General features: G+C 40.0%; 3 protein-coding genes and 1 pseudogene across 14 annotated transcripts; 2 read left to right on the top strand and 2 right to left on the bottom strand.

Moving 5' to 3' along the window:
• Positions 1-1445: 1445 nt before the first annotated feature.
• Positions 1446-2470, top strand: LOC122047663 (annotated as a pseudogene).
• Positions 2471-3795: 1325 nt separating this feature from the next.
• Positions 3796-8023, top strand: LOC122047662. 5 transcript variants are annotated; one of them, XR_006130629.1, is made up of 4 exons: positions 3796-4294; positions 7059-7230; positions 7302-7388; positions 7528-8023. XR_006130629.1 is itself a non-coding variant. In XM_042609088.1 (3 exons), exons 1-3 carry the CDS (start codon positions 3924-3926, stop codon positions 7311-7313), a joined length of 306 nt encoding a protein of 101 aa, XP_042465022.1. In that variant the 5' UTR covers positions 3796-3923; the 3' UTR covers positions 7314-7522. The 5 variants fall into 5 exon arrangements, 2 of the variants coding, with proteins under 2 accessions (XP_042465022.1, XP_042465021.1); XR_006130627.1 differs by having other exon boundaries at positions 7302-7440; positions 7528-8022; XR_006130628.1 differs by lacking the exon at positions 7528-8023 and having other exon boundaries at positions 3796-4045; positions 4190-4294; positions 7302-7522.
• Positions 4421-7006, bottom strand: LOC122047661 (transcription factor GTE7-like). Its single transcript, XM_042609086.1, has 3 exons — positions 5016-7006; positions 4753-4933; positions 4421-4665 (listed from the first exon to the last, which is right to left on the bottom strand). The coding sequence occupies exons 1-3, from the start codon at positions 6459-6461 to the stop codon at positions 4583-4585; spliced, it is 1710 nt and encodes a 569-aa protein (XP_042465020.1). The 5' UTR covers positions 6462-7006; the 3' UTR covers positions 4421-4582.
• Positions 8024-9279: 1256 nt separating the features above from the next.
• On the bottom strand, positions 9280-17492 carry LOC122047660 (transcription factor GTE7-like). 8 transcript variants are annotated; one of them, XM_042609078.1, is made up of 10 exons: positions 17088-17492; positions 16159-16236; positions 15290-15358; positions 15045-15139; positions 12940-14910; positions 12709-12859; positions 12545-12622; positions 9807-9863; positions 9411-9547; positions 9280-9333 (listed from the first exon to the last, which is right to left on the bottom strand). In XM_042609078.1, the coding sequence occupies exons 5-9, from the start codon at positions 14389-14391 to the stop codon at positions 9537-9539; spliced, it is 1749 nt and encodes a 582-aa protein (XP_042465012.1). In that variant the 5' UTR covers positions 14392-14910; positions 15045-15139; positions 15290-15358; positions 16159-16236; positions 17088-17492; the 3' UTR covers positions 9280-9333; positions 9411-9536. The 8 variants fall into 8 exon arrangements, with proteins under 8 accessions (XP_042465012.1, XP_042465013.1, XP_042465011.1 ...); XM_042609079.1 differs by having other exon boundaries at positions 17287-17492; XM_042609077.1 differs by having other exon boundaries at positions 16159-17492.
• Positions 17493-23648: the final 6156 nt, after the last annotated feature.

Below are 23648 nucleotides of genomic sequence, written 5' to 3'. Positions count from 1 at the left end.
CAGTAGAAAAAGATAGTGATATGTGGTTAATTGGCTCTGAGATATTGCATTGCAACAGCCAGCTCGATTTCTAGATTAATCTGCTTGCCATGGTTTTCATTATATTGTTCTTTCTCATCTATCATTATTAATTACCATGTAATCGGTTTTCACATATATAAATATCGTTAAGTTGATCAATTACCACGAAAAGTTTCATGGTGTACACTTATACTCTGTTAATTCTTTTCTTTCGCTTCTTTATCTTGGTACACTGATAGTGTTGGAGTATTCTCAAGAACAGTTCATGTCGTTCTTTGAAGTACTACCTTCTCATTGAAACTATGAAGAGTTGGTGGCCTTCTCCACACCCATTGGCTTATCTAATTTCTTATAAGAAAAGCTAAATTGATTACTATTATAGTGTCTCGATATTTCTTGTACTTGTTCTGAACGAAAACTTGTTGAATCAATTATTCTATATATGGGATGGATGTTAATTGATGCTCTCATTCAATTGTTTTCCGGTTTATAGATATGTTTAAACCATTAATTTCCATCTCTCATTCAGATTGACCTTTTTCTGTTACATGTTTTGGTTACTTAACTTACCCCGATGCTTCAAGTTTATTGATTGTTGATTAATTAATTATGAAGGCACATTGCTAAACAGTTTGTTGCATCTAAGAGCCTAGTCACCCTTATTTTGGAGCCAGATTTGTCTTGTATTGATCAATCATTCTAGAGTCCTAGAAGACTTCTGAAATTAATCAATCATGGCTCTCACCTGACTATCAGTTTTGCCATGTAGTTAAAATGATCATTGTTGCTTTTTAGGCCTGGTTCTTCCATCATCATTTAACAAAGAAATTTACTGAAATTAGTCTTGTCACATATTACTCCCACAATTTACTGAAAGAGTTTTTCTTTGAGCAGAATTTCTTTTACCAACTGCATGCCTAATGCCTTTATCTCAATCTTCCGGAGAAACCTTCGACTGAATATCTCTGTTCTCCAATGGAAGTGAGTGTGAGAAGAAAGAACACATCTATATGAAAGTTGACTACAGTATGCTTTTGCAGGTGTACTTGTTTGGAGGTCAAGTGCTATCCTGGAAAAATAACCGTAGGGAGGAATTGCTTTTTGTTAGCAGTAAGGTAGGCACATTAACTTCTAACTATAAAACAGTTTGACCTATTAACATTTCTTGCTGCTTTTCTAAGAAGAGGCATCCCAACTATCTCTATCGTTATGCTGAGTTTTTGTCATCATACTCTGTCTTAACTAGTTCTTGGATATATTACACCTAAAATTGTTCTCTCCTTACAGGCCGCCTTTAAGCCTCCACAAGCTATCCGTGGCGGCATTCCAATATGTTTTCCTCAAGTATTGGTTCTATTTATTGACCATCAACATCTGTTTTACTTAAAACTTTGTTTCTGGCGCGATGTAATGGCTTTATTTCAATGCAGTTTTCAAGCTCTGGAAATCTGGAACAACATGGATTTGCCAGGAATAAGTTTTGGACTGTAGATACTAATCCACCACCTTTACCAACCAGCTCCTCCGTCAAGAGTTATGTCGACTTAATCCTGAAGCCGACCCAGGATGATCTCAAGAACTGGCCTCACAGGTTCCTTGCTGCTATCTAAACCTACTCATTTACAATTTTCATGTTCTGCCCTTTGGCTGAACAACTTCTCAATCTCCCACAGTTATGAGTTTCGTCTGAGAGTTGGCTTGGTACTCGGAGGCAATCTCCTGTTGACATCACGCATAAGAAACACGAATTCTGATGGAAAACCTTTCTCCTTTACCATTGCCTTCCACACTTACGTTTCACTCTCTGATATCAGGTCAGTTGCCACTTTTGCATTTGTTTCGTAGTCTCGTAGCTGATTCTCTTGTTCGGTTTGAGGATTCAGTGAAGTACGGGTTGAAGGTCTGGAGACATGGGACTACCTCGACAACCTGAAGGAAGGGCAGCGTTTCACTGAACAAGGAGACGCGCTCACATTCGAGTCCGAGGTAGGGAGACTTATCACCCTTGTAAGATTTGCTGAGATCTAACTCTTCCATTGCACTGAGACAAGATCGATAGAGTCTACGTGGGCACACCGACTAAGATTGCAATCATAGACCATGAAAAGAAAAGGACTTTGGTGATGCGTAAAGACGGATTACCTGACGCTGGTAAGAACATATCGTACGATACACTCTTCGCATTGATTCCTTTTCTGATCCGAATGATTCCTCCCACCGCCACTGTACTGTAGTGGTGTGGAACCCTTGGAACAAGAAGGCCAAGTCCATTCCAGACTTCGGAGACGACGACTACAAGCGCACGCTTTGCGTGGGTGCTGCCAACGTTGAGAAACCCATCACTTTGAAGCCCGGCGAGGAATGGACCGGAAGGCTCGAGCTTTCTCTCGTGGCCTCCAGTTACTGCAGCGGCCAGCTCGATCCCCAAAAGGTCCTTCGAGGATTATGATGATGATAATGAACGGCGGTGATTTATTTGTCTACCGACAGTCACATAAATGTACAGAGGTATTATTCTGATCTATATTCTTTTTATAAAAAATACGTGGTTCATGAAAAATCTTGAATTTTGAATTGATTTTAATAATTACTCTAGTTTATTTTATGTATTGTTAAATTTGTTAATAATCGATATTTGGTAAGAGTTTAATTAATGATATTATAATCTTTTCCAATTAGTGTCGATTGAGTTATCATGTTAGTGTAATAAAATGCTCATTTAATTTTCTTTGTTAATGTAATAATTGTTTTCTTTTGTTGTCTGACCTGTTCATATAAAAGATAAAATTATTGTGTTAGGATAAAATATTTTTATGATTTATCCGTATAAGCGATATTTCACTTTTGTGACCCTTTTTCAATTTTACTTTTGATCTGGTGCAGTGGCCTGGTTAAATTGTTCTATAGCTCTCATTAACCTATCATTACAACGATGATGATTTTTAAGTTATTAAAAAAACATAATCCTTTTTATAACTCTTATCATTTAACACAATTTATTTACAGTGATATTCATGGTCTAGTAGGGAACTTCAAGGCATTTTGCCATGAGCAGAGGGAGCAGAAGACACTGACTTCATCACTCCATCATTGAAAAATAGCATCACAAAAGTTTAGAATTGTAAAGGATAGACAACTTATTTGCTGGTCATTTTTGTTTCCCAATTCAATAATTTTACACTGAATTATGAATTTTTTTTAAAAAAATATTTTTTTCACTGGAGTTGATACAATTATTTGTATATTGTAATTGGATTTTACAAATTTATGTTTAGGGTTTAGGTAATAAGGCACTATGATATTTATTCTATATCAATATAAGGTTTCTGCCTAAAAGTTTATGAAATAAAATTAATATTAATAATATAGTATTATTTAATAATATCATTATTAATTTATCAATAAATTTATAGAATTTTAGGAAGAAGCCAAAAGGCCCCTTTTACTTTTATTAACCTTAATAAGGCACCCTATCATATTTTTTATCCTTAAAAAAATGATGATTTCAATTGGCTAACTAAATCATAAACTCTTATAGTAGGAAATCTTAAGTTGATTCTTATATAATACCAAATCCCTAAGAATAATTTTTAATAAAAAAAACTATTAGCTTATATTATTTGAAATAATTGGATTACTTTTTAAAGAAATATCCACAAGTATTTCCATAATAATAAAACAACATGAGTTCAAAAATCCTTTATCTAATAAGTTTTTCGTCAACTAAGAGATAAAAAGAGAGCTTCGGATTAAGATTTATTTTAAAATATCAACAAAATACAGGCTGGGTTTGTCCATTACCCCCTCCCTTTGTCTTCTCGGCCACCAGACCTCTCCAAAGGCCCGGCGATCGAGGGTTTTGGACGCGAGCGAAAAATTGAGACAGAGAGAAAGGGCGAGTCATGGGGAGGCGGCCAGGTGCTTCTCCAGCTTCTCTCGATTTGGATCTAAACAGTCGACTTTGCCGCTGTTCGGCAGCGGCTTTTTCCTGCGGGAACTCGAGATCCACCGGCATCGGAAACACGTGAGTACCCTCTTATCCTCCTCCGGCGCTAGGGTTTGATAACAGCTCGCATGCACTTGTTTTTCTGGTCGCGAAATTGAGGTTTCGATCTGCCCTTTCCCCTTTCTGATTCCATATCGATGTTCTTCGGTTCCATCTTTTTAGATCTCTTTTCGATCGAAGATTTCAGAAGCTAAGATTTTGTTCTAGTTCGTCGGGTGGAATCCGCCGCCTCGATTGATTTGTTGTTCGATCAGAAGTTGGATAAAGGTAAGTATGCGATTAGTGTTTTCTTCATGTTCCATCTCATTCCTTACTTGCTTGGCAGTACCCCTTTTACCGATTTGTAGATGCTATGAATCTTAAAACACGAGGAAAAGAGTTGTTCATAACGTGTAATAAGAATTGTTAGGGTTTGTATTGGATGCGGCGGAAGAGATTCCCGATTACAGAACAAGCAGTTCATTGTTGGATGGAACTGCTCTACCAATAAACCCCAAGTCCTATCATCGTCCATCTATCAAACACCCACCCAAAATAACAACTCCACCCGCCGCTCTAACCGTCCCGCTGCTCCGTCGTCCTCGGAGATCGTTCGTCGTTGTCGTCGGAATCGCTGTCGGTTGAGTCTGAATCGGAATCTGCAATCCGGCAATTGTATGCATTACTTAGAGACGAAGCCACTTGATAAGGTTTCTTTTTTACTTTTCTGGGTTTCAAGAACATACCGCTGGAAGAGGAAGAATCGGAGTCGGAGCTTCCGGAGCTACTGTCGCAACCAGCGTTTTTCTCGATCTCCACCGACGGATAATTTGTGGCCGGCAAGTCATCGCCGATGTCAATTTCCTCGTCCGCAGTGGTTAATTTCTTGCTGCCGGGCCTGGTATCGTCATCGACTGCCATCGGTGACTGCCAAAGAAGAAGATCGCGATTGAGAACGATGGGGGAGATATGGAGAACGATTCACTGCCTATGGATCAAGAATGGTTACCATTTCAGCGTCGGCTGTAGCTGGAAGAGGAGGAGGCGCGGTGGCTTGGCTGTTTGCTGGAGGGATCAGCCCTTTGGCAATCGCCTCGTGCCGCCTCGTCTTGTTGATCATCTTCTTGAAGTTGCACAAGAACCGATCGAGCTCCCAGAGCGTGTCGGCGTCCATCGTATCAAAGTCGAGCTCGATCTCGTCACCGTTCGGCGCCGCGGCGGCATTCCTCTTGGTCACGATGTTGAGAACTTGGGGCATCTTATCCTGAGGCAGGCTCTGCAACCCCTCGCTCAACTTCTGCTTCTCCACAAGGGTCATCGGCCTCTTAACGGGGTCCTTCGCCTTGGGCTTCGGCAGCTTCGCCGGCGTCCTTGCGAGCTGTTGAGGCGGCAAGGTCGGCACCGGCGATGAGCTTGAAGCAGGAGGTGGGCTCCGTGCGTGTACTGGCGCCGCCGCTTGTGATAACGCCGGAGGCGGTGGAGGATCATTTCTGACAACCGCCTCCATGGCTGGAGCTCGATACTTTTGGATTTCCTGCTCCAGAAAAATCCGCTGATTCTCATACTTGTGGTAGGCAGGGGAAAACATCCCCTCAAATTGCAGGAGGTATTGTTCGGCGAACTTGTGCACAACGTGCCCCGGCGGATTGTACATCAAGGCATTGTTGAATGTCAATCGGATGTCCACTGCGAACTCCGCCGGGGAAGGGTAGAGCCCCTTGTTGAGCTTAGTCTTCACCGTCCCCAGGTCCATCGGCGTCTTGATGATCTGGAAGTAGTCGTGGAGGCCCATTCCAACTACGTCAACCGGCGAGTTGAACCATCCGCTCTGTTTGTTCTTCATCAGCTTTGACAAGATCTGACCGCACTTCTTCATTGTGGCGGAGAAAAGCTTATCTAATTCCGCCGTCCGCGCCTGTAGCCTCGGATCTCGCTGGCAATCGAGGAAGAGATCTGACGGCCTCGAAGCCATGGGATCGCGGCTCGGAGCGGAAGAGGTGACCTCCCGGCCACCGCAATAGATCCCCGACGCGCTGAATCCGGCGGACCGGGCGGAGGACTGGATCTCCCTCGACTCGATCCGGCTCATCAAGCTCCGCACTTGGTCGAGCTCCGACATCAGCCGGCGCTTCAGCTCCCTGCGCTCCCCCTTGGAGAACGTCGTGACGCGGAATGACAGGTATCTGCTAGCTCCACCGGCGGCGAGATCCCTGCTATTGTGGCCCCATCCATGCTTGCGATTCAAGGAAGATGAGTCTTCAGACCGAGCAGCGTTACAGTTCGGCATCGCATCATCGTCCTCCATGGCGTGAAATCGAGCCGACGCCGCATGGTCGCCGGCATATAGATTAAGGACGGGCCTAGGGTTAGGGTTAGGGTTGAGATTCTTCCTCATGAAATCCTTTGGTTCTCGCCAGTGCTGCTCATTAGTGCTCGCAAGAATCGCCGACGCCATCAACCGGCAATTATCGGCCTCAGATCGGGCGGGATCCGGCAAGCTCTCTTCCCTCCGTCTCCGGGAGAGGATGTATGGTCATGAGAAGGGGGAAAAGGGGGATAAAGCAGGACCCGTCGGAGAAAGTAGGTCGCCGGCCGGAGAGAGACACGGCGGAGGAGGACAAAGGGGGGAAAAGAACGAAGACGGCGAGAGATTGGGAACCTGAAACGAATCCGATCTCTTCGTCTTGGGCGAGGAGGAAAGGGTGAGGGGGCGTTCTCTCTTAAAGGCGAGGAGATCTGCCCCGCATTGACTCGGGCAGCATCTTCGCCGTTGGTCGGAGGAGAGCGGAGATCGGACGGCGAAAGAGAGTCTCTCCTCCTGACCGGAACGCGGGCTGGCCCGCTCGTAACGGACGAAGGCGATGGCCCTAATCGAGACGCGTGGCGCCGATCTGGACCGTGTCGCTTTCGCTCGTTCATACGTTCCTCCGTGGGGCGACGCTCTATTATGCGCTCGTCCGCATAAACGTCTTTGCGTCGGGCCACGGGTTTTTTATGCGCCAAGTTTTTTTTTTTCCCTAAAACTTTTTCCAATTACTAGTGATATTTTTAGGGGGAAAAACGGCGGGTCCCACTCGAAGAGAAAAGAAGGCAGCGGCGTGGAAAGTGACAGCTGGCGAAGAAGGGCGCAAAAAATTGTTCGTATAAGGCAGTTTCGACCGCCAGCCGGTACCCGTAGACTACCCGCATGGGTCCCAGCGGGCCCTCGGATTCATATTGATTGGGTAAGTTTTTGTGGAAGCTTATGTTGGGTATGAAAGAGGAACATAAATATTCTCCCGCCCAAATTTTACAGCTGGCAGCGTAGGCGGGAAGTACGTCGGTAAGCATACCGATGGATAAATTTACGAGACTGATTCATTCGAACGGTGAAGGAACCGCGGTAAGCTCACCGGGCGTAAGAGCGACTACCGCAATGAACGCAACGAACAGTTGTACTGAAATTATTCAGTTTTATCGACATTTTAACTTCAGCTTTCTCAATTTAACAATTATCAATTACACCCTATTTTACAATTCAGGGCCAAAATGAAAGATAATCAAAAATTCAGTGGGCCTGGCAAGCCATGGCCTGAAAAAGGACTTCTTTAATTGGTGTTGCCAGATTAAATTCAAAAATTCCACGAGATTCCTACCGATTCAAAGCATCTCTCTCAAAAGATTCAGGACGACATTCGTCGGGTGCTGCTCAAAGTCCACGATCCGTTATACCAGAAGGTTCCAAGGAGTCTCCTCTCAAGTTTAGAACAAGAACGCATCGTCGCCTGACTTTTTTCACGAGGTGAAATTGACGCCTTCCCTAATGTGAAGAAAGGTTTTCTTCACATTAGGGATGCATTGATTCCACCGTTGTAATTTGTAAGCTAAGGAAAAACTAAAAAAAAAAAAAACACAGGCAAAAGTGTAATGTTCTCCTGAGGGTTTTATCATGGACAAAAATTAAAAGGTTATTCTCCTTCAATGTGAGGCTGAAATAGTTATAAGGCTGATCAAAATTGAAAGGTTAATCTTAAGTTGGCAAAAGATGACTGTGTTCTTCCCAATATCTCCGTTAATCAGTCTTGGACCTAAACGAAAGAGATAAATCATAAGTGATTATTAACTATTGAAATAATGATTAGCACATGAGGGAGATATTTACTTAAATTATGTTAAGATTTGAATCTTAGATTTCAAATTGACAACACCTTATGCGCTCTAGTTAATCTTAAGAATTTCCTTATGGTTGATCAAAATTAGAAAGGGATAATTGGCACAACAATGGAGTTGTTGAAGTGTGATATAGAAGTTATGAATTTGAATCTCAAAACTAGGCTATTGCAAAACAAAATAAGATTGTATATAATAGATTTTTTTTTTGAAATTTAACATTGACAGAAATTTGTACATCAAACTATCTTCTTTTTTAAAAAAAAAAAAATATTTTTTTTTACAATCTACTCTCCAAGGAAACACAACTCAAATCCACTAATACTATGTTTAGAAGAAAAACTAAAACATTGACGACATATTTATAGGGAAATGATAATCATTAAAATTAAGGAAAATGATGACTGAGATTTGTTACCTACCTATGTTTGGCATTGCTTTCTCCAACAAAAAGAGATAATCTAGGATAGGGTTATAGAATAAGTTTAGTATTCAATTTGATAAAAAATTGTTTATATTTATTTATTACACACAAGATCAATTAAATGAACAAACTTGAACAACTCGTTAAACTAAAAAAAAACTTAAACACATATATTCAACTTATTAATATTCATGAACAATATTCATGAACATCATTAGTGAGCAATATTTATCAATAAAATCCTTATCAACATGATAAATAAATAAAAAAATCAAATAAATAAATAAATTTGTATTATCAAATTCAATAATCAATCAAACAAACTTAAAACATAAAAATTTCAAACAATCAAACAAGTTTAAATTAAGAGCTCGATAATATCTAAACAAATCAAACTCAAGTTAAACTTGAATCAAACTCAAGCTCATAAAAAAATGAAGCTCATCTTGAACAATCATTTCAATAATTTAATTCATTTTAAGCTTTGCTTGGTTATCTTATCAACAAACTTGAATACCACAAAGCTTAACTCTATTTGATTTATTTACCGCCCTAACCTAGGTTGTTTTCGCCATTGGCTGTGCCTATTTGTCAAAAGAAAATAAATTGAAATGGTGCAAAAAAAAAAAAAGGCATACAGATTAATCACCGAGGGAAATAGGTATAGGAAGTGCATCTCACCTTGCCATTTCAACGAAATGGAGCTGGACCGAAATAATACCTATTGACTACCTTGTCCATTGTCGATATGAATCTGAAAATCTTCACCATAATTAGTCAATTGGAGTGTTTTTTTATATTGCAACAAGTTAGGTACCTTAAAGATCTTACACTAAGACTCCTGCCAAAGCTGCTTCGGAAATCTTTCCTTCCTGATCAACTAAGGTAAAAACATATAATAATGAGCTTACTCTGTTGAAGTCCAATTAAGTTTTGGTATCATACTTGCCTTCTCTTCTATCCAAATGCTGAAAAGAAAGGCAAAAGTTCAGAAGATCCATAAGAAGTGATGGTGAAAAATCTTTAGAAGAAAAAAAATGGTTTATTCTACATTCATTGCTGCTATTTCCTTTTCCATGTATCCTCTGACACAATAAGAAGAACCCCATTGAAATAGATTTTTAACAATTCATAAAGAATTTCTATAGATTCAGCATAATAAAATGTTAAAAAGTGGCGAACCAAACACCTAATTTATCAAACAAACACTGCCAAGAGCCTACTTACGCAAATGGATCCTTCCATTGATGCCAAAGTGCAGGTTCACGCCGTGGTCGATGCAAGCTGGAAGAAGGTAGGCCAAAGTCAAAACCTTGTTCTCATGATCATGGCAATAGAATTGGAGAGGCGAAAACCAGCTACATCAATACCTAGATCAAAAACAAACATATAATCTTCTCATCGAACTCGAATCAGAGACCCGTAGACAAAAACCCAGAGCACCATTTTCGAATCCCTGCACTCCCATTTACTTTACGAAATCTCCCCACCCCCTCACATTGTAGTTTCCATCTCCTATCTAACTCCGAAGATGGTATTTCAATAGGCACACATCGCCCAGTGCCGATCTTCGTCGAACAATATCTCGATTGCAAAACTCGCCCGAGAACATCAAAAGGGGGCAAAAGTAAACTCACCGAAAAGGGGATCTGAGTCGAGGAGAGATTCGAGCGATGGAGCAGAGGACTGGAGGAGCAGAGATCGATCCTCCTCCTCCTCCTCCTCAAATCGGCGACCTAGGAAGCAACCTCGACCGATGCAGGCGGAAATGGAGACCGATCAGGAGGTGGATCGAGAAAGAGGGATTTTGTACGGGGAATTTGAGATGGCGATGCACGAGCGCCATTTTAAAGCCTCGAACCCTCGAAATTACAATATCGCCCTGAATAATAGGAACTCGCATAGAAATCTCATGGGTGCGCATAAGGTTGTAAATGAACCAAGCGTTCGTGAACAAACTTGGTGTTTGGCTTGGTAAGAGCTTGTTTATGTTCGTTCAATATACATAAGATTAATTAAACAAACAAGCTTGAACACGTATGTGTTCAGTTCGTTAACGTTCGTGAACAATGTTCGTGAACAACGTTCATGAACAATGTTCACAAGTCATATTCATTAATAAAATTCTTTTCAATATGCTAAATAAATAATAAAATAAAATAAATAAATTTAAATTATCAAGCTCAATATCCAATCAAACAACTAAAACTTTAAACAATCAAACAAGCTTGAATTGAGAGCTTGATAACATCTAATGAACCAAGCTCGAACCAAGCTCAAGTCAAGTTCTAACCAAGCTCAAGCCAAGCTTGAATTGAGAGTTTGATAACATCTAAATGAACCAAGCTCAAGCCAAGGTTCAAACAAGCTCAAGCTCATAAAAAATAAACCAAGCCAAGCTTGAACACTCATTTCAAAAGCTTGGTTCATTTTAAGCTCAGCTCGGCTTGGTTACCTTATCAAACAAGCTTAAACACCCCAAAGCTTGGTTCGGCTCGGCTTGTTTACAACCCTAGGTGCGCAATAGAAAGCTGATTCATGTTTTCCAATGAAATATTATGTAGGAGCACAAACTTTCTCCAATGGAGCTTTCTTATGATCCACATCAAAATATAAAATTTTAATATTCTATCCTCCACTATCAGAAAGAAAAAAAAACTTTCGAATGAAAAAGAAAGTTTTTTCCTTCAAATTTTTTCCCTCAAACCTCTTCAAAATCTTTGATGTCCTGTTGATGGAGATAAAAAAAAATGAGAAAAGTTTTCTGTAAAAAACAGTTTCGTGAAGGATGAATTACACATTTCACTCCTTGTCTCTCCCTCCCTCCACTCTGTCCGGCGCAGTAGCCAGCCATGGGCTCTTTCTCCCTCAACTCAAGATCCGTGACGGCAGTGACGGCACTGCTCGCTTCCGCCGCGCCATCCTCTTCTCCTTCGCCCTCCAGAGAACCGCAGCAACAAGGCCAATAATGCCACCCCTGCTGCTACTTCCTCGTCATCAGATGAGCTTTCCAACGATTACTCCGGGGACTCGGATTCTGACATCGCAACCACCAATTATTCTTTACTGAGGGAGAGGGAAGGTCGGGGTGGAAAACATCGTGAGAATGTTGAGTTCGTTCTGAACGGTGTTGTCGCCACCATCCTCTTCGCTCTCTAACTCATCTCTGAGCACGTCGCCCTCATCGGCAGCGAGATCTGAGTCCTCCTAGCACCGCCGCCAGGCCCACCACAAGATTGAACGCGAACTCGCTGGTGGCTACGACACCTTCGATCCCGCCAAGCCCTCCCTCTCTCTCGATCTCAAGCTTTTCCTTGCTCGCACACTCTTCCCCTAGCCGTGGCACTCTGGCATCACCGAGATTGTCGCTTCTATCGGCCGCGGATCAATTTGGTCAGGGGACTTGACTTTAGCTTTGGAGATCCTTTTCCCCCCTTTCTTTTGCCTCTTTTGTTTTTTTCTCCGTGGATTTTTTTTTTTCCTTAGTTGATTCCTTTCCCTTCTTCGTCCGCCGCTTATTCATAAACCATAAAGAATTGATGATTTGTGAATCTCTTAACAACTCATAAAGATTAATGTTCTCATGTATCATATAAGTGTTTCTATTGAATTATTCTTTGGCAAGGTTTCTTCTCATTTTAAGAAGAGTGAGACAGTTGGGTTACAAAGTCTTAAAGTGGGAGCCCCCGACAAGATTCCTGCCCATTTAAACATCTTTCAAAAGGATTCGGCGGCGGACAGATTCTTTCAAAATCAATGATCCATCGTACCCAAAAGGCCCCAGCAAGTCAACGAACAATAAGGATCTTTCTTCAGTGAAGATTTCTCCTCATTTTAAGACGAGTCATATCTACACAATAAAGTACAAGCTACCCTACCAATAACCCAAATCCTATCGTCAATCTATCTGTCAAACTCCAACAAAAAACAGAGAAGAAGAAAAATACAACTCCGCCCGGTCTAACCTTCCGGTTGCTCCATATTCCTCGGAGATCGTCCATCGTTGTTGTCAGAATCACTGTCGGTTGAGTCAGAATCGGAATCTGCAATCCGGCAAACAAAAATAATTGCATTAGAGATAGCCACTTGATAAGTTTATTTGTTTTGTTTTCTATGTTTAGGTAGATACCGCTGGAAGAAGAAGAATCACTGTCGGAGCTACCGGAGACACTGTCACAACCGGCGTTTTTCTCAATCTCCACCGACGGGTAATTTGTAGCTGGCAAGTCATCGCCGATGTCGATCTCCTCTTCTGCAGTAGTTAATTTCGCCTTCGGTGACTGCAGAATGAGAAGATTGCGATTGACAATAATGCGGGAGACAGAGTAGGATTCACTGCCTATGAATCAAGATTAGTTACCATGTAGGCGCCGCCACCAGCGCCGTCCGTAGCGGGGAGAGGAGGTAGGGTGGCTTGGCCGGTTGCTGGGGGAGGAATGAGCCCCTTTGCCATCGCCTCGTGACGCCTCATCTTGTTGACCGTCTTCTTAAAGTTGCACAAGAACCGATCGAGCTCCCAGAGCGTGTCCGTGTCCATCGTATCAAAGTCGAGCTCGACCTCGTCATCATTCTGCGACGTGGCAGCGTTTCGCTTGGTCACGATGTTGAGAACTTGGGGCATCTTATCCTGAGGCAGGCTCTGCAACCCCTCGCTCAACTTCTGTTTCTCCGCAAGGGTCATCGGCCTCTTAATGGGGTCCTTCGCCTTGGGTCTCGGGAGCTTCGCCGGGGTCCTTGTTAGCTGTTGAGGTGGCGCTAGCAAAGGGCTCAAAGCAGGGGGTGAGCTCGGTGCTTGCACTGGGGACGCTTGTGACAATGCCGGCGGTGGTGGTGGATCATTTCTGACAATCATCTCCATGGCTGGAGATTGATACTTCTGCATTTCCTGCTCCAGAGCAATCCGCTGATTCTCATACTTGTTGAAGGCCGGTGCAAATAGCCCCTCAAATTGCAGGAGGAATTGTTCGGCAAACTTGTGCACCACGTGCCCTGGCGGATTGTACAGCAAGGCATTGTTAAAGGTCAATCGAATGTCTGCTGCAAACTCCGCCGGGGAAGGGTAGAGCCCCTTGTTGAGCTTCTTCTTCACCGTCCCCAGGTCCATTGGCATCTTGATGATCTGGAAGTAATCATGGAGGCCCATTCCATCAACGTCTACAGGCGAGTTGAACCATCCGCTCTGTTTGTTCTTCATCAGCTTTGACAAGATCTGGCCGCACTTTTTCATTGTGGAGGAGAGGAGCTTACCTAATTCCGCTGACCGCGCCTGTAGCCTCAGATCTCGGTGAGAATTGAGGAAGAGCTCTGAAGGCTTCGAAATCATGGGATCGCGGATTGATGCGGAGGAGGTGACCTCCCGGCCACCACAATAGATTCCCGACGCGCTAAATCCGGCGGATCGGGCGGAGGACTGGATCTCCCTTGACTCGATCCGGCTCTTCAAGCTCCGCACTTGGTCGAGCTCCGATATCAGCCTGCGCTTCAGCTCCCTGCGCTCCCCCTTGGATAACATCGAGAGGTGGAAAGACGCGTATCTGCTGGCTCCAGAAGCGACGAGATCCCTGCTGTTGAGACCCCTGACGAGCTTCCGATTTAAGGAAGAGGAGTCTTCCGACCGAGCAGCATAACAGTTCGGCATCGCCTCGTCGCCCTCCATGGCGTGGAATCGAGCCGCCGCCGCATGGTCGCCGGCGTAGAAATTAAGGACGGACCTAGGGTTAGGGTTAGGGTTTGAAATGGGATTCTTCCTCATGTAATCATTCGGTTCTCGCCAGTGCTGCTCATTACTGCTCGCCAGAATCGCCGACGCCATCAACCGGCAATTATCGGCCTAAGATCGGGCGGGATCCGGCAAGGTCTCTTCCCTCTGTTACCCGGAGAGGATCTACGATAATCTGAAATGGGAAAAGGGGATAAAGCAAGACTCGCCGGAGAGAGGCGGACGCCGGCCGGAGAGAGACGGCGGAGGGGGAGGAGGAGAAAGGAGGAGGAATCAAAACGTCGAGGGTTTCGAGACGCGAAACGAAGCCAATCTCTTCGCCTGGTGCGAGGAGGAAAGGGCAGCGGTGCGAGGCCTCTTAAAGGCGAGGAGGCCTACCCCGCATCGACTCGGGCAGCATCCTCGCCGTTGGTCGTCGCAGAGCGTAGATCGCAGGGCAACAATGAGTCTCTCCTCCTGACCGAAACGCGGGTTGGCCCGCCCGTAACGGACGGAGCGGATGGTCCTAATTGAGACGCGTGGCGCGGATCTGGACTGTGTCGCTTTCGCTCGTCCATACATCTCCTTCAATGTGAGGCAAAGCAAACCAATCTGGACCGTGCATCTACACATCTGTAAGCCAAACCAAACACATTATAAATCATTTTATATTATTATAGTTCCCACTAGAAGCTTAAGAGCCTAAAATTAAATCATGAAAATAAATTTCTGCAACTAAAATCTTAGAGGAGCAAGGCAAAGCTCACCATTTTCAGGTAGAGCTGGTAATCAACCTGCAGCTAAAGATCAGCAACATGGGCTCGCTTTTTCTTTCTTGATCGTCGGTGTCGGTCACACCATCCTAAATAGGAACAACAAAACCATAAGGACATCTTGATAAAAAATAGTTCCTCACTGAACATTGCTAGCTAGATATCAAGCAGCTGATACGACAATAAGTACAAATTTAGAAAGAAGAGTGTACATTAGTTGAGCTCATAGAATGAAGTACCTTGTTTCTGTTTTGTGAATAAGAATGATATGATGCAAGAACAAGTTATGTTGTAGCAAGGCGAACTACCTGAAAGCATTTCGAAGATGACAAAATGAAAAATGGCTTTCGAATTAACCAAACTATATAACATTTGCACTTTGTTCACATGGAGCACACTGCTTCTAAAGATTCAAGCAGTTGATACGACGATGAGTGCAAGTTTAGAAAGAAGAATGTACATTACTTGAGCTCATAAGAATGATATGATTCAAGAAGGCAAGTAAAAAGCCAAGTTTTGTTGTAGCAAGGCAACTAACTGAACTTATTTCGAAGATGACGAAAACAAAAATGGCTTTCAAATAAACCAATCTATATAACATTTGCACTTTGTTCACTTGGGCCACACTCTATTTCTAAGATTCAAGCAGTTGATATGATGGTAAATGCAAGTTTAGAAAGAAAAATGTACATTAGTTGAGCTCATAAGAATGATCTGACTCAAGATGGCAAGTGGAAAGCCAAGTTATATTGTAGCGAGGCAACTAATTGAACTTATTTTGAAGATGATGAAAACAAAAAATGGCATTCTAATAAACCAATCAATGACATTTGCACTTTGTTCACTTGGGCCACACTATTTCTAAAGCTTCAAGCAGTTGATACAACGACAAATGCAAGTTTAGAAAGAAGAATGTACGTTAGTTGAGCTTATAAGAATGATATGATTCAAGATGGCAAGTGGAGAGCCAAGTTATGTTGTAGCAAGGTAACTAACTAAACTTATTTCGAAGATGACGAAAACAAAAAATGGCTTTCAAATAAACCAATCTATATAACATTTGCTCTTTGTTCACATGTGCCACACTCTATTTCTAAAGATTCATCACCTGGTTGTTCAGATCCGCTTGCTCCTCCAAGAATTTGATTTGTTTTTGCAGCCTTATGACATGAAATTGGTGTCCCAGCTAAAATAGGAATAAAACACAGAAGAAAGTATTTCAGATGTTATAATGCTGAGGGATTACGCTATCAACAGGTGGATTTTCTTATAATCTTTTTCGATAAGCATGTGCATAATTGAGGTGAGTAAAATGGAAAGGAAGAAGAATAGAAACTTGATATGTGTATCTTAAAATGCTACAAACTAAAACTCATTTGCTAACACTTATTCCAAACAATTGCTTAGACATTGAGATCTAAAAGAATTGTTGCGTAACATAAAGCATGTAGACAAATTTCACCTGAAGATTGCCTACAGGATTTTGACTAGAAAACAGTTAAGTAGTAAAAGACGAGGAAAAAAAGGAAAATGGTAATTGAAGCTTCTTGACAGAACACTGTTGAAGTAGAAATGTTAACAAATGCACTTAAAATACTATTTCATAATTGGTTCCAGACATAATATTTCCTATTCTGATGACTTTCTTTGATTGCAAACTTGAGAATCTGATGAAACAAATGAAGATTACATAAATCTCAATTCAAGTTGCTATTATAGTTAACCAAATTTTGGAACAATATTCCAAAGATAGAATATAAAAATTAAAAATTTAATTGCTGAGATTTGAATAATGTAATTCGATTTAAAACATTCATTTTCTTCTTACTGTTCTTACCCTCTCAGATGTCACTCGCAGGACTACAATGTTTTTCCAATCAATGATGCAGTTTTTCTACCATCATAATTTGTAAACTCAAGATGTGCTACAGAGTAAGAGTGTTCCGCAGAGATTTCCATGGAGAAAAAAGAATGGCAAGACCGCAAGAGGAACCAATGAGAGCGATGGAGATAAACAAAGGATCAAAGCACGAATACCAAAAATCAGCGACTGTGATTCCATCTGTATGTGTTTGGCCGTCGGATTCTGAGACCAAGTCTGGTCCGGCCATCCCATCCGGCTTCGTTTCACACCAAAAAGAGGCAACGGCGGGATCGATCGAATCAGCTCCGATGGGCGAAATCTCGTAAAATTGCGGATCCATCAAAGAGAGAGAAAGAGAGTAAATCAACTCACCCAGCCGAAACCCAGGGCGGCGGGGAGGAGTAGCTCCTCCAGGGAAAGCGAAGGGGAGCTCCGATCGTCGCCGTGGTGATGAAATAACGCCTCCAGGACCAACTCCGACGCGCTCCGCTTCATTCCACCGTCACCACCAGTCTTCTTCTTCTTCTTCTTCTTCTTCTTCTTCGCTTGATGCGCTCCAAAGCGGCGTCGCGTAGAGAAGGAAATAAAATGATTTGAAAAAATAGAAAGCAAAGGGTTAAAGGCCATAGACGATGCCATGGAGGCACTGGAGAATATGCTTCATCTTCTCATAATTATAATAATGCCCTCATTAATGTAATATGGTAGTGCATAAAATGTATGACAAGGAGGGGTAATTTGGGTATTTCAAATATAGTTAATGGTTTACCTAACATTGTGTGATTTTAAGATTGTTTGACCAGTAACCTGAGTCTCTTCCTATTGTCCATATGTTCTCCGGGGCTATGGTGTAGTGGTAGATATTTAAATTATCATCTAGGTATTTATGATTCGAGTCTTAGTTATCATGAATTTATAGGAATTTTTCTTTCAAATAGAGCACGCAACTAAAGGATGTTGAGCTCCTGGATTGTCTGTTGTAAATGTTTTCTGATTTATTCTGGTGGTCGGTAAAAAAATTTTGTGAGACTAGATCGATCATCTTAAGCTCAATATTACCCAACCTGATTAATTTTTTTTTAATTGTCCATCTGTTTCAAAATGTCACTCCTTCCTTAACATTGTATTCCATATGGTGGGATTGGAGAGGAAAAAGAGGTTTTTTCATAAATTAAGCTAAATAAATATGATAATGATCTTACTCTGTAAAAATCCAAGCAAGTTTTGGTATCATACTCGCATTCTCTTCTCTCCAAATAATGAAAAGTAAGGCAAAACTTCAGAAGATCCAAAAAAAAAAAAATCATGGAAAATGGTTTAATTCTACCTTCATTGCTGCTATTTCCTTTTCCATGTCTCCTCTCACACAATACAATAAGCAGAACTCACTGATATAGATTCAACAATTTGAAAAAAAAATTGTAAAGATTCAGCATAATAAAGTTGTTAGGTATTCAGCCCATATAGATCATATTCGCACATAAATTAACTTGATTCAGTGCAATAGATAGAACCCTACTGATATAGATTTAACCATTTGAAAAGAATTTATAGAGATTCAGCATAATAAAGTTGTTAAAAATGGCGAATTAAACACCTATCACGGGTACACTGTCAATCAAGAGATTCACGACAAAAGAGGAGGGAGAACGTAGACGGAGAGCTTCAGTTTTTTTTTGTCTGTGAAATGCCAACATTTTAGTCGGTTGTTTACATTCTGCCCTGACTAGTTCGACATTCGGTTTGTGTAAGTTGTACTCGCACACGATTCAACTTTCAATCCGAGCCTTGGATTTGCATCCCCTGTGCATCCACATGTGAGAGAGAGTCTATCCCTATACATTTATTTACATCATCAATATATGTGTAAATCAAACAAATATGCCATGAAACTCTCAATGTGAGACTAAAGTCTCATTCACAATAAAACTTATTTCCTTTCCACATCTTCTGCATTCACATATATCCAACAAATGGCTCCTTCCATGGGTTCCAAAGTGCAAGTTCTCGCAGGCTTCTCCAATGTACCCCTGCGGTCAATGCAAGTTGGGAGAAGGTAGGCCAAAGTCAAAACTGTTACTATATGCATTTATGTGCCAAGACACTTCTTATATATTTTGTGGATAATTTTTTTATAAAGGTAAGTATTTATCGTTAATTATTTATTTTTCTGTACGTATACTATTAATGATAAAGTTTCATGAATTAATGAGCATATTAATCTTAAAATAGTCTTTGATCGAATAGATATCTAGAGAGAAAATAGATATTTAGATCAGCGCTGAGTATGACTAGGTCGAAATAAATCGAGGGATAGATATCCAAGTTGTACTTGGAGATATCTTAAGTTTAGAGATACAATGGACACAATCCGCTTAAGAGGAAACCACATGTTAAATATCATTGATCATTCCTCTTATAAATGAGTGTAACTGATTTTTTGACTTGAACTTTTCATTTATTCTATGTGTGGAGTTATGTATTTTGACATTGTTAAAAGCAGTTTTTAATCAAATTGTGATTAATATGATAGTTGGGTGTATGGTAAAGCGTAGAAAGAATAATGTTCAGTCAATAAAGAATTCATCGCTATTTTGGATTAAGAGTTAACATCCTTGTCGCTTGATAGAGATATTGACTTGAAATCTATGGTCATGGGAGAAATGATTTTATCATTCAAGAGAAGTCTATTATATCTTGAAAATCAAGTAAAATAATTAATTTGATAATGATGCATAATATACCAAATTAATTTGGATGTAAGCTAGATGAAGAGATTGAATTATATAGTAATCGGTTCATGATGATTTATAGTTTAAGACTAATATTAATTTTATCACTTTGGGTGACTAAAAACTATCGCTAAATGGTTCCCTTAGTTTGTGTATGAATTTACACTGTCTTCGTGCATAAAATCTAGAGAGTCGCACACATAATACGTAGACATGAACATTATATATAATTGATTATTTTAGTGGATACTAAAAATAATCAATAAGAATTAATTAGATTATTAATTAATTTTAAAATATTGAAAGTTAATACGAGTCAAGATAAAATATGGTTTTATTTGATTCAAATAATAGGGAGTAGAGATTTTGGATAGATACAATCATGATGATCCTTAGAAAATTTAAAGAGTCATTAGCTCTTCATCTTCCTTGAAGAATTAATGGAGGTCATAACTTTTCATCTTCCTAATTAATGGAGGACATAATTCTACTTAAATGAAGAATTAATGGAGACCTTAACTCTTCATCTTCCTTGGAGACTATAAATAGTCACTCTTGGAAAAGTTGGATGGATGAGCTCTTTTTAACTTCTCTGTTTCTTCCATCAAAAAGAATCGATAGTGCTTCCAAAAGATTTTGTCGATCCAAGAGGCTAGTACCTAACGAATGATATCAAGCTCATGATCTAGTACGCATGGATACCGCTAAAGGAATCACACGTGGGACTTTTATTTGTTTGTGATATCATTCACGTCTATCGAGAACTTGAGGTATGTTTTTATGTTATTTTGTTTAAAACTATATGTACCACAAATAGATCCATGATTCAAGAGAAAATTTAATTTTAATCTATGTATTCTGCTGCGCTCTAAATCCAACAAAAACCTTATCTCAGGATCATAGAAAATCAGCTGCATCCATACTTAGATCGAAAACATGCCTGTAATCCTTGATGAAACCAACAATCTGTTGGTATCTGGTTGTGGTACAATCTGAACGCGAGTAGAATGGTGTCTAACACCGCTTTGGCAAAGTCAAGGCTAGAGTTAGACTCTATCTCTTTAAGACGAATTTTATCCACACACGATGCTCACAGAATATCGTAATCGTCTTCTAAGATACAACGACTTTATCTTGTGATAACAACACTGCAAATCGCAAGATCTCCAAACTGAAGAAGCTTTTTGAACTCTCCAATACAAGTATGGAATGCAATACTTTCTTTGCTTGAAAGAAATTAAGTGATTGAAATGAGGATGTGAGGGATCTTATTTATAAGAAGGGGTATAATAACCTCTTAGTTCAATTAGATCACATCCATCCATTTTGAATTGGATGATGTAGATCATATCACTTTCAAAGAGACGCGCTACCTCTTCATTAGATGCCACCCTTTAGAAATCAATGAATGAGATTAAGTCATCCAAAGGGTACTTAAACCTTTTAAATTGGATGAACAAGATTTGTCAATCTTGATTCAATGATCTAAATTTAATTTCTCATTTAAATTTGTAACAATCCCCTACATGAATGGAAATTGATACATGCATATTATCATCTAAGGAGAGTTCAATCGAAAGATTATTGCATCAGAAGAGGTAGTTTATGACTTTGAACCTTCCATAGTAAAGTATCATCGGATTTACTAGGTTGCATAGTTAACGTGATGTCTCGAACTACTTAGCAATTCATATAAACCAAGACAATGATACATATACAATAATATTTCTCACTTTTTTATAGTTCTCACTGTTTTGTCCATTTTGGCCACAGACAATATCTTGGATTCATAATTATTCCATTGAGACGACCCATCTTCATACTTATATAGGTGACCTCCTATAAAGAGTATTCTATCATACTCTATTTTTTCAAGTATAGGAGTCATTAAAAGTTTATAACTTAACTTCACTATATATCGTAGGTAGCACTTTTCTATCCTAGGAATGAGAGGGGAACTAGTCCAAATGCTCACATGAACGTTCATAATTTCGTTGTCCAATTGAACCAAGATCTTGGGATCTCCGATCAACAAGGTTGGGTTACCATTATGAATATTCTTGTTTGTAGATTTTTAATCTCATTTCTCTTTATGTGTAGTATATTTGATATATATTCAAACCTTTGTAAACGGATCTGCTAAGTTATATTTCGATTTAACATAATTGACATAGATAACTCCGTTAAAGATCAACTGTCTAATGATACCATGTTGTCAACGAATATGTTGTGACTTACTATTATATAAGATATTTTGTGCCCTTGCAATTGTCGATTGATTATCACAATGTATCATCACGGTAGACACTAGTTGTCCCCAACATAGGATATCTTTTAAAAGGTTACGAATCCATTTAGCTTCTTCTGCTGCTTTATCTAAGGCTATAAACTATGATTCCATAGTTGATCGAGGTATGTAAGTTTATTTCATGAATTTCCATGACACTACTCCACCACCAATGGTAAATACATATCCACGGGTATATTTAGAGTATTTTGTATCAGATATCCAATTTGCATTACAATAGCCTTTTAGTACCGCTGAATATCTCGTATAATGTAATTCATGCTCTAAAGTGTATCTTAAATATTTAAGGACTCTTATTAATGCCTTTCAATGGTCATCATTTGGATTACTTGAAAATCTACTTAATTTGTTGACCGCATATGCAATATCCGAATGTGTACAGTTAGTGATACACATCAAACTACCAATTATCCTCAAATATTTTAATTAGGATACAAGTTCACCATGATTCTTAGCCAAGTGCAAGCTTAAGTTCGTCGGTATTTTTTAGGGGAAAAATCATAACATTAAATGTCCTTAGTATTGTCTCAATCTAATGAGACTGTGAAAGGATAATTCAATCTAATGTCTTATCGATCTTAATCCCGAGTATAACGTCCTCTATACACATATCTTTCATATCAAAATTTTTAGTCAACATCTTCTTAGTAGTCATAATTATATCATGATTAGTTGTCATGATGAGCATATCATCTACATATAGATAGATAATGGCAAACGGGTCAGGTGTGCCATTGCTATATATGCATTTATCACACTCATTTATTTTAAATCCATTTGACATCATAGTTTTGTCAAATTTCTCGTGCCATTGTTTTGGTGCTTGTTTTAGCCCATATAATGACTTCACGAGTATACACACCTTATTTTCTTATCTTAGAGTCACAAACTCTTCAGGTTGCTCCATATATATTTCTTCTTCTAATTCACCATTTAAAAAAGTTATTTTCATATTCATTTGATGTATCTTAAGGTTATGTATTGCAGCAATAGCAATCATTACTCGAATGGATGTGATCCTTATTACTGGTGAATATATCAAAGAAATCAATGCCTTCCTTTTGTTTGAATCTCTTTGCCACTAGTCTTACCTTGTATTTTTAATAGTTTCATCAGCTTTATATTTCTCTTTTTTTGATCCATTATTTACATCTTAAAAGCTAAATTTTAGGTGGAATATTCACCAATTCTCAAGTATGGTTTTGCATGACGGAATTTATTTTACTATTGATGACTAGGGGTGTAAACGAGTCAAGTTGCTCGTGAGCTATTCGGGTCTCGGTTCAATAAAATGTTCGTTCGAGTTCGTTCGATTAAGTTAATGAGTCGAGCTCAAGCCTGATTTCGAGCTCGAAAATATTATCGAGCAGAGCTCAAGTTTAACAGTATTTGGTTCATGAGCTCGCGAATGTATTCATTAAGAGGCTCAGGAACGTGTTTGTTAAGAGGCTCATTTAAATATTATCTTCCAAACTTAAGAAATTATAAAGATAGAATTTAAATAATGGTTGAGATTGGTCTCCTCTTATCAATCCAATGGATGAGATTCTTTCAAAATCCAACGGATTAAATAGGGCTATATGGGAAATAAAAATCGTTCTATGTTTTGTATCGCCGAAGTGTCAAACCTCCATCTTATTGGACCGATATATACGTGAGAGGGGAGTGAATCACGTGATTTTCAGAAACTCTTC

Source organism: Zingiber officinale, chromosome 2B (assembly GCF_018446385.1).
Source record: "Zingiber officinale cultivar Zhangliang chromosome 2B, Zo_v1.1, whole genome shotgun sequence".
NCBI lineage: Eukaryota > Viridiplantae > Streptophyta > Magnoliopsida > Zingiberales > Zingiberaceae > Zingiber > Zingiber officinale.
The sequence above is the reverse complement of the archived record's forward strand: the minus strand, read 5'-3'. Positions and strand labels throughout refer to the sequence as shown.

What these genes read in the sequence shown, in the direction of transcription:
- LOC122047662 (XM_042609087.1), top strand. Translation starts at nt 3,924, where the DNA reads ATGGGGAGGCGGCCAGGTGCTTCTCCAGCTTCTCTCGATTTGGATCTA. An exon ending in TCCACCGGCATCGGAAACAC is followed by an intron (nt 4,046 to 7,046) that starts GTGAGTACCCTC and finishes TCCAATTACTAG; the next exon opens with TGATATTTTTAGGGGGAAAA.
- LOC122047661 (XM_042609086.1), bottom strand. Translation starts at nt 6,461, where the DNA reads ATGGCGTCGGCGATTCTTGCGAGCACTAATGAGCAGCACTGGCGAGAA. An exon ending in CTACAGCCGACGCTGAAATG is followed by an intron (nt 4,934 to 5,015) that starts GTAACCATTCTT and finishes CTTCTTTGGCAG; the next exon opens with TCACCGATGGCAGTCGATGA. An exon ending in CGATTCTTCCTCTTCCAGCG is followed by an intron (nt 4,666 to 4,752) that starts GTATGTTCTTGA and finishes GCCGGATTGCAG; the next exon opens with ATTCCGATTCAGACTCAACC.
- LOC122047660 (XM_042609077.1), bottom strand. Translation starts at nt 14,391, where the DNA reads ATGGCGTCGGCGATTCTGGCGAGCAGTAATGAGCAGCACTGGCGAGAA. An exon ending in CTGGTGGCGGCGCCTACATG is followed by an intron (nt 12,860 to 12,939) that starts GTAACTAATCTT and finishes CTCATTCTGCAG; the next exon opens with TCACCGAAGGCGAAATTAAC. An exon ending in TGATTCTTCTTCTTCCAGCG is followed by an intron (nt 12,623 to 12,708) that starts GTATCTACCTAA and finishes GCCGGATTGCAG; the next exon opens with ATTCCGATTCTGACTCAACC.